Source organism: Canis lupus, chromosome 3 (genome assembly GCF_048164855.1).
Source record: "Canis lupus baileyi chromosome 3, mCanLup2.hap1, whole genome shotgun sequence".
NCBI classification, from domain to species: Eukaryota; Metazoa; Chordata; class Mammalia; order Carnivora; family Canidae; genus Canis; species Canis lupus.
The window spans coordinates 79,487,680-79,497,070 of NC_132840.1; the positions used below are offsets into that span (position 1 = coordinate 79,487,680).

Sequence of the window (9,391 nt, forward strand, 5' to 3'; positions counted from 1 at the left end):
ATTGGGGCGCAGGCCTGCACCCGGTCCTATGCCCGGCTTTCCCTCACTACATGGAGGGCAGGACTTGATGGTCTACAAGTCAGGTTTCTCTCTCCTGTCCTTAAGAGGAATCAGAAGATTAAGAGGATCTACACCCCAAGCCTGTGAGCTGTCAAGCCCTAGCTGAAAGGGCACCGGCTTCCATCCCCTTGCTGCTCAGAGTGAGTTAGGATCTTCCTGGCCTCAGACTTTCGGAGCCTTCCCCATGCCACCTGATAGCAAGTGATCCTTTTATTATTTTTTTTAAGATTTATTTATTTATTTGAGACAGAGAGAACATGAGCAGGAGGGGCAGAGGGAGAGGAAGAGAGAATCCATCCCAAGCAGACTCTGCAGGGCTGGATCTTAGGACCCCGGGACAATCACTCTGAGACCATCACCTGAGCCAAAACCAAGAGTTGGTTGTCCATCTGACTGCACCACCCAGGCGCCCCCACAAATGACCCTTTTAAAGACCCTAGGAGAGCTGTTCCAGGAGGCTGTGTGGAGAAGCCCTCCTGGGTTTGAAAAGGCAATTTGACTCTTACTTTCCATACAAACACAATGCGTCTTTATTAAAATTTGCAAAATAAAAACAAAAACATATTTCAAGTTAGTTAAAAAAAAAATACCTTCCCTATCCCCTGCCCCCAACAAAACCCAACCAAGCCAGCAGGACAGGTTATATGAATGCAGGGAGCTGGAGTGGGAGTGAAGGATGCTGTTAGATGGGGTGGAGTACAGATCAAGGGCCTGGAGGACTCCTGGACTGGCCCGTCCCTACCAGGGCCACATCTCAGCAGTGTTCCCTGCAGTCATAGGAAGGCCTGGGGGAGGGGGTGGCCCTCTTCCTAATCCCCAAGATTCACTTCCTCTTCTACCTCTTGAATGTTTGGATCTTAACTGAGACTCAGTTTCCCCATAGTAAAGAAAGGTGTGAGCAGAGAACTGGAGGTCTGGAAGGTGGTCTCCCAAGACTCAGGCCTCTGTGCTAGGGGGACCCGTCTAGGAAGGAGAAAAACCAGATGGCTTAGCTGATGAGTGGCTGGACCATCACACCAGAGACCCAGCCTGACTCTGGGCGGGCACCATTACGGGGACAGCGCCCATGCGGCTCAGCGTGGAGGAAGAGACCCCACCCGGGCTGGGGGATATTGGCTGAGGCTGGGCCCCATCTGTCCTGGGCAGCCTGGGTGAAGGCAGGACCTGGCTGGAGAGGCTGAGCGTGGGGGTCAGGGCACCGGGCCTGGGAGGCCCTTGCGGGTGCCGGAGGGCTCGAGCTGAGGTGACCGAGGAAAGGGTCCCATTCTTGGAGATTGTGTCTGAGCCCTTGGGCCAAGGCAGTGTCCGGGGAGCAGTGGCATCCTCCCTGGTCATCAAAGAAGTAATAAGAGGTCAGAAGCTGGAAGGGGGAGCAGGGGAGCATTTCTACATGCTTTGTCTTCCTCCCTGGTCACACACCTTTTCACTCTCCCCTCCCTTAAAGCCCACCCAATGGAAAGCCGTTTCAGCCACTGCCCACCTTTCCCTTAGAGGACAGCTGCCCAAACTCTGAGCACCAAGGGAAGCGAGCAGAACCCCATTGGAGCAGAGACACTTACTTGATATCATTGGCCGGCTCCTCTAGGGCCTTGCTCCGGCGGTGGTACAAGAGGACCAGCCCGGCCAGCATCCCCAGCCCCACCAGAGTGCCCACGACAGCTCCAGCAACCACCGCAGGCCCTGGCCCTGGAAAAAGCCTTGGGGTCAGAGGGAGACTCCCAGCTGGTCCCCGTCCCCTCCAATCCCTGTACCCCACCGCCACCAGAAACCTTTTCTTTTCTTCCCGTCAAGCAGAAAATGGTCAGTCAGTGACCAGATATTTGTACAAACATTTGACCAGGACAAGCTCCTTGTCCTGTTGACATTGAGAGGCCTCAGCAGACAGGCCTCCTCTCCTCCTGCAACCCCGCCCCCACCTGTGTCCAATCTTCTCCTTAACCACACTTACCCCTCACTGACCTGTGCTCACTTCCAAGGTCACGTTGCACTGGGCACTGCCCACCTCATTGTGGGCCTTGCAGATATAGACTCCAGACATGGGACTGGAAAGGTTTGTGAGGCTTAAAGATCCACGGATGGCATCTGTGGACACAATTTGGCCATAAGTCCAGGGACCCTCTTTCCCCCTGAAAAAATTCTGCCCCTTCTGGAACATCTTCTTTGTCTCTCTGGGAGACTCATCTGTCTGTTGCCTCACAGTGGGAAAAGTTGTGACAGCCGGCATGCTGGGTACTGGCCCCAGGCACTGAACTGCGAACCCCATGCCCCTCGCCATTTCCACTGCTCAGTGTCCCTGATTGATTTCTAAAAAGATTCAGAGAGGAACTGATGCCCAGAACAACCCAAATACCATTTTTACTTTTATTTCGGATTGGCTGTGTGATGAGAAAGAAAATATTAGGCTAGGAATCAGAAACCCCGAGATGCCCCACAGGCCATGTGACTTTGAACAAGTTACTGGCTATTCCTGGGTCTTAGTTTTTTTATCTGTAAAATGAGGTAATATGACCTCTTTGATGGTGTTGAAAGGATAATATAATATAACCATTGTAACAGTTCGAGTTTATTGACCACTGACTCTACCCCAGAGACTAAGTTCCTGACATGGACTAACTTATGAAAACTTCACAACAAACCTATGAGCTAAGTACTATTTTAAAAATACAAATAATTTTTTTATTATCAAACTGGTCAAATGAAAAGTAGAAAAAGGGACAAAATGAAAATCCATATACCCACTACTTTGATTCGATGATTGTTAACATTTTGCTCTACTTACTTCATTTCTCTTTTTTGCGAGACATTTAGAAATAAATGCTTCAGCATAAGTCTCTAAAACGTAAGGACATCAGCCGCATCACTACAAATCCACTGCCACATCTGATAAGTTAATAATTCTTTAAAGGAATTATCTAACACCTAAGAGTAATTATCTGATTATCCATATTGAAAATATCCAGGGACGCCTGGGTGGCTCAGTGGTTTAGCGTCTGGCTTTTGGTTCAGGTCATGATCCCGGGGTCCTGGGATTGAGTCCCCTGCAGGGAGCCTGCTTCTCCCTCTGCCTGTGTCTTTGCCTCTCTGTGTGTGTCTCTCACAAATAAATAAATAAAATCATTAGAAAAAAAAAAAGAAAGAAAATGTCCAATTGTCCTCAAAACATCTTTTATAACTAGTGGGTCCAAATCAGGGCTATGATATTCCCGTTTTAGAAATAGCTCAGAGTTGCAGAGCTAGTAAATGGCAAAGCTGGAATTTGAATGCAGATTACCTAGCTCCAGAGCCACAGCACCTGAAAGCCCCCAGCACAGTGCCTGCACCTGGAGGGCCCTCTTTTCCCACCCCTTCTCTCCACATCCTCCTCCACCCCAGTACCTTGCAGCATTGCCTCCCCTTTTTGCCCCGCCCCCGTCCCCTCTGGTGCCTCTCATCTTTCCTTACCCCAGCCACAGTCTCAAGTGCCCTCACCTAAAACTGGTGCAAAGAACACCTGGGCAGATGGGGGTGCCCGCTCCCACTGGTACTGGGCAGCTGGCTTACTCCTTGGGGACTGGCAGCTCAGGGTCACATTGGTCCCCACGCGGGGCACGCCCAGGAGGCGGCAGGAGGGAGGAGCTGGAGGAACTGGAGCAGAAAGATGGGTTAAAAACTCAAACCCAAGGAAAAACAGACCCCTGCCATCCCCACCCCCAAAATGCTCCCTGTACCCCCCTCCTCCAACCTCTACACTCTGCCATTTGGGAGAGAGACCTGCCTGTCCCTCCCCCCCCCCCCGCCCCCCATGGGGCTGGGGAAGGTTTGCAAAGTGTACTTCACACTCACCCAGCACACTGAGTTCTAAAGTTTTGCTGCCATGGCTCCTATTTTTGCCTTCATGGTCTTGCACATTCACAGAGCAGCGGTAGGACCCAGAGTCTTTCTCCCGGAGGCCCTGCAGCCGCAGGGACACATTCTGGGAGGGCATGGTGTAGACCAGGGATACCCCAGATTTGCTTGATGTGGCCCCACTGATGTACGCCAACACCTGGTGGGGAGCACAACGCCTCCCCGTTATTCCGTGTGTGCCCTGTGCCCACAGGCTCAGCTGACCCGCCTCCCCCACGCTGGCAGTCTTCAAGTGCTCCTCCCTGTACTCATCCCTCTACCCTGTACCAGCTCCTCATTCACCTGCTGTCTCTCTAGCCTCCCTCTCTCTGCCCCTGGGTCCTCTTCCCACAACAGTTCTTGACCCCCTATGCTTTGTCTCTTCATCTCCCATTTGGGGCGTTTAGAAAGGTGGTATAATGGGTGAGGGATAATGTAAACAAGGGTATTTATGAAAGAAACTTGGATTGCAGGGGTACCCCCAAGATTTTTTAAAAAATCTTTTTATACTCTTCTTTATCTTGAAGATGTCCCCTTTCCCCATGTATAAGTTCAGACCCTGTGAACCCAGGATCTAACCCTGCAATCTCAATTTCTCACATACAGCCCCCCTGCTTATCAAATGACCTCTTGAACATACTTTCCAGAGCCTTCGGAGGAGCCGAAGCAAATATGGGGCTTTGAAAATGAAGTTTCATTGGCTTCTGGGTAACTCTGCCTTGGAGAATAAGTCTGATGTCAGGAAGGAGGGAGGGTAAGTGTAAGGAGCCTGCCCCTTGTCTCTCAAAGGAGTGTATTCAGGGGACGGATTCGGGAAGAGAAGTGGCCTGTGACAGTGTCCAAAGCACAAAGAAGGTGAAAATAGGAAGATGCTCAGCTTTTCCATGTTGTGTGATCCTCGCCCTAACCCTCCCCTTGTGATGAAACCTTAATCCTCACTGTCCCTCCCACAAAGCAAAGCAAAGCAAAGCAAAATGCTTTTCTGCTTTCCTGCATTTCGTGTCCTGGATTTCGGGAGAAAGTTGGGGACAAGAACATCGTTTCGGGCACCCTCCGAAGTCAGACCAAACACCCCGGCGGTGAGGAGGACCTCACTCCTCCTCCCCAACTCCTTCCCTGTCCCCTCTGCCCAGGCCACCCCTCCCACTCCCGCCAGCTCGTCCCTGGGCCGGGTCACAGGCTGCCCCCAGCCTCTGGCAGAGATGCTTTCCTGCCTCACCTGGTTCAGATCCTGCCCTTGTTCCAAGAACCACATCACGGTGAGCAACTCCCACGGCCCAGGCTGGGCGGGCGATTGGCCTCGCAGGGTGTACCACACCGGGAGCACGACCTCCGCGCCTTCCACCGCCTTCAGCTTGGCGAGGCCCGCGGGCACGTGAAGCTCCAGCTGGGCCCGCGAGGAGGACGCTGAGCACAAGAGCGGAGGAGGCGAGAGCGTGAGCGCCCAGGACCGGCTCCGCTCGGCCTGCGGACCTTGCCCCACGCGCGGCGGGAGAGGACGGAGCTCGCAGGTCCACCTCCTGGGCCTCGAACACCGCCCAGGGGCTGCTGCCCTACGGTCCTGCTTTTGTCAGAGCTCAGCCCAGGGCTCCTAACGGGGGTAGGGACACATTCCTGCGCCTTTATTTGCATCCAGAGGAGCGGGTTTCTACGCGCCCAGAGAAGGGGGCAGATTTCCCGCGGGGAGGGGACGACCCCTAAGGGGAGGGGGGCAGGTTTCCTACTGTTAACCTGCACCCTTGCAGCGCACTGGCTCCCCCAGTTTTCGGGGGCAGCGGCGCAGGTCTGGATGGCCAGCGTTCCTGCTCCTGCTCCTCGACCCCACGGGCGGGGTGGGGGGGTTGGGAGGCCGCCGGATTACCGATTAACCCGCGGCTCCGTCTGAATCAACAGCTCAGCTCGGGCAGCGGAGAGCGGAGCCGGCCCGGCGCTCCCCCCCACCCCGCGTCCGCACCGGGGCCTCCCCCAGGAAAGCCCAGGCCCAGGCCCAGGCCCAGGCCCAGGAGGTGGCCCCAAGCCTCCGGGCGGCCCGCGCTCGTCCTGCGAGGCCGCTGGGCAGCGGGACCGACGGAACACGGATGGAGGCCCCGGGACACTCGAGTACGAGTCTCCCGGGCGTGGGTGTGGCGTTCAGGGGTGGACGGGGTGTTGGGTTCAAGGAGACGACAGTGGGGTCCATGCTTGCGCCAAGGCGTCCAGAAACACTGGAGAGAGGCAGACGGGCAGCCGAGTCCCAAGCCCCGGGAGGGAATAACCTTGGGCTTGTACGTGGCCAGGCCGAGGAGGCTGGCACCACGGCGGGCCGACGAGTCTGGGCCGCCGACCCCCGACGTGACCCGCTCCCCGCCCCCTGGAGCGGATCCGGCCAGGATGCGCGCCACCCCCGCGGCTTTCCGGCTGCGCGACTCTCCAGCACCCCCACCCCTATTCCTTGGCCTTCGCGGCACCCCCTGTCCGCTTCCTGGCGGGTCCCCGCGGGCCGGGGCAGGAAACTTGTGCCGGGTGATAAGGCTGAAGACAATGACGCGGGAGCCGCAGGGCCGGAGGTGCTACAGGAGAAAACAACCTCTGCTCAAGGAGCCCGACGCCCCCCCCCCCCGCCCCGCCCCGGGGGCCCGGGCGGAGCGGCCCGCGGACCGGCCTCTGCGGGCCCATCAGGGTCTCCCTGGATCTCCCCCGGATCTCCCCCGGCCTCCCTGCAGCGCACGCCCCGAGGCCACAAGCGGTTCCCGTCGGGGAAACCTGCCTGCGCCCCGGGACACGCGCGGGCCCCTCCGCCACCGGCGCCCCCAGGCCCCGCGCTCCTCTTTTTCACTCTGCAAAAGGTGGGGGTGGCGGTGGCAGCAGTGATGGACACGCACCCCCCCCCCCCCGTCGGCAGCCAGGGGCTCCCCCGCCCGGGCCCCGGGTGTCCCCCGCCGCAGACGCCCCTGCGGCCCACGGCGTCCGTGCGGCGTTGGGGGAGGACGCGAAGGACGCGGGGCGGCCCAAGAAAGGGACCCTTCGGGCCCGAGTGAGGGAGCAGGCCGCGGCCAGAGGAGCACAAAAAATGGGCCCGCTCCCCGGGGCTACTATTTTTAGTTTCCCTTCCTCTGAGAAACTCCCCCCGCGGGCTTCTCACGCCCCAGGGGCAGCGGCGCGGGCCTCGGGAGCGCGGAGCGCACGGCCTCCCCGGGTCGGCCGAGCCCGGATCCCAGCAGGGCCGCGGCGCTCGAGGCGCTCGCCCGGGTGCCCGGGTGCCAGGGACTCGCGGGTGCGGCGGCAGCTCAGCAGCCCCCTGGGGAGGCCAGTTAGGGGCGTGCAGCCTGGGCTGTCGTCGTCCTAACAACTGAGGCCCAGAGTGAGGGTAGGAAAGGCAGAGCTTGCAGGAGAGGTAGCGGACGATGCCCACGCAGCGAACTTGGACTTTTTTCTCCTGCGTCGCAAGCGCCCCGCAGAGATGGGCACGTTGGCGGTAGAGGCCGAGGCTGACGTTGGGAGAAGGGGGCTGAGACTTAAGTGAAGGGACCCTGGGGCAGGCCCACCAAGCCTAGAGGAGCAGAAATCTGTCCAGGATTTGGTGGCAGGTGGGGACCCTAATGACTTCATGCCCCAACACCCTTGTGGCACATAGCAGGCTAAAGGGGGCATGGGTGAGCTTTAGGGGGTCCCCTTCTCAGTCCCCATCACTGTGGCTGAGTTCCACTCTAGGTCTCTCTGTATCTGGTGACTTCTGACCTGAGAGAAATGGATTAAAGTTGACCTTGACAAACTCACCCTTCACCCAGTTCGGGATCCTTGAAAAGAGATGGCAAGAAAGCCCCAGAGGAAGTGAAACAAGTTTATAACGGTTTGCTCTTACTGCGTCCTCTTTTCTCCAGATGCCGCAGGGCCACCCCAGCTCCTGGGAGCTCCTGGAAGCCTCCGACACGCCTCAAGCACTTGCTCCAAGGAGGCACCCTTCCTCTCCGACTCTGAGGAGCCTCCTCTCTATTTCCTTTGTCCCTTTGGCTCTAGGAACCAATGGGGGTGGTGGACCTCGCGGTGATGGGGGGGGGGGTCACAATTCTGCTCCTTTAGGCATTCAAACCCCTCCCCCATTTCCTGTGTCCCAAGTGACCTCACGGCCAAGCTTTTGGGGCACCTCCCTTTATTCCCAGGGCAGGAAGCAGGAGGGGGCTAGAGGGAGGATCTGGGCTGGGGAATTGACATGAAGCGTGTTTGTCCAGCCCGGTACCCAGGGAATTCCTGGGGGCTCCTGGATATGGGCTTGAGCGTGGGGTGGGGGATAGGAGGGGGGACTGGAGTTAAGTCCTTAAGCTCTTTAGCCAGTGTCTCATCTAGCAGCGCAGCTCATCTGGCCCTGCTGCGTGGAGGTGGGGAGTGCGGGGGAGGACTGGTCCCCACAACTCAGCAGAGGTCTACCCAGCCGTGTCCGGACCCTCTCCGCCGCCACACATAGTCCACACCCAAGGTGATAGCTGTGTGGACACGCTGCCAGCAGGGATGCCCTGGGTGGGGAGGGGGGAGGAGGGCAAGAGCAGAGGCGGGAGTCCCCATCCATCCGGATCCTAACCAGGGCCCAAGACCACCTCCCTGGGGGTGGGATTCACCCCATCTCCCATCTCAGGCCCCTTCCGGGCCGGGTTGCACTCACCGAGGGTACTCAGCCCCAGGAACAAAAGCCGCAGCAAGCTGGTCGCGGGGCGCCCGGGCAGGGAAACCATGGCACTCCCTGGCCGGCCGGCGTCAGGGGCACCGGCTCCGGGACACACCGAGCGACAGGTGCTGCGCGCCTGGGCAGCCGGGGCGGACGCGGAGCCGGGCCGCTGACACCAGGGCGGCTCTGGCCGGAGTCTGTGCGCGCGTGTCCCGCCGGCGGGGTGGGGACCGGCGGGGACAGGGGGGCGGGGCGTCGAGGGGGCGGGGAGGTCGCGGTCTTCCCGGGCGGGGCGCGCGGGGGACCCGCCGCCGGGGGTGGGGGCGGCTCGCGCGCTGCGACGGCGGATCCCGCGGCCTCCACCCGGGCAGGACGCAGGGTGGGGGCGGGTAAGTGGCCGCGGGGCCGGGGCAAAGGGGAGCGGTGCTGAGCCGCCACCCTGGGCGGCCGGAGGCCTGGGGACCCCCGCGCCGGGAGCCACCCGCACGCCCGCCCCGGCCTCGGGGGTGGCGCGCCCCCGCCTGCGGAGGAAGCCTCGGGGCCTCCGCGGGGTGTGCGGCCGGAGGGGCCCGGTTCTCCCGCCTGAAAGCTCGGCTCTGCTCGGGTCCCGGCGGCCCCCCCGCCCTCGCCCCCGCCCCGCAGGGGCCCCGCGGCCGCCCCCGGGCAGGGGACCTGTGCACCTGCGGCGGCGGAGGGAGGGGCGGTCGGCAGGTCCTCCGAGCCTCCCCAAGCCCCCGGGGCCCCGGCTCTGGTGCCGCACACCCCGGGTAGGGAAAGGGCCGGCGCGAGGAAGCCCCAGGAGCTGAGCGGGAAACTGAGGACAGGAGC

The 9,391-nt window shown here is 59.8% G+C and overlaps 1 protein-coding gene across 3 annotated transcripts; it reads right to left on the reverse strand.

The window, feature by feature from the left end:
- Nucleotides 1-566: 566 nt before the first annotated feature.
- On the reverse strand, nt 567-8,780 carry ESAM (endothelial cell adhesion molecule). 3 transcript variants are annotated; one of them, XM_072822497.1, is made up of 7 exons: nt 8,561-8,780; nt 5,144-5,331; nt 3,883-4,084; nt 3,529-3,684; nt 2,020-2,142; nt 1,620-1,746; nt 567-1,387 (listed from the first exon to the last, which is right to left on the reverse strand). In XM_072822497.1, exons 1-7 carry the CDS (start codon nt 8,628-8,630, stop codon nt 1,072-1,074), a joined length of 1,182 nt encoding a protein of 393 aa, XP_072678598.1. In that variant the 5' UTR covers nt 8,631-8,780; the 3' UTR covers nt 567-1,071. The 3 variants fall into 3 exon arrangements, with proteins under 3 accessions (XP_072678598.1, XP_072678596.1, XP_072678597.1); XM_072822495.1 differs by lacking the exon at nt 8,561-8,780 and adding an exon at nt 7,766-7,917; XM_072822496.1 differs by lacking the exon at nt 8,561-8,780 and adding an exon at nt 7,681-7,911.
- Nucleotides 8,781-9,391: the final 611 nt, after the last annotated feature.

Bases quoted from the DNA above. Each gene is read 5' to 3' on its own strand.
- ESAM (XM_072822497.1), bottom strand. From the start codon at position 8,630: ATGGTTTCCCTGCCCGGGCGCCCCGCGACCAGCTTGCTGCGGCTTTTG. The intron at 5,332-8,560 runs GTGAGTGCAACC...TCTTGTGCTCAG, and splicing joins CCTGGGGCTGAGTACCCTCG to CGTCCTCCTCGCGGGCCCAG. The intron at 1,388-1,619 runs GTAAGTGTCTCT...TTTGATGACCAG, and splicing joins GAGCCGGCCAATGATATCAA to GGAGGATGCCACTGCTCCCC.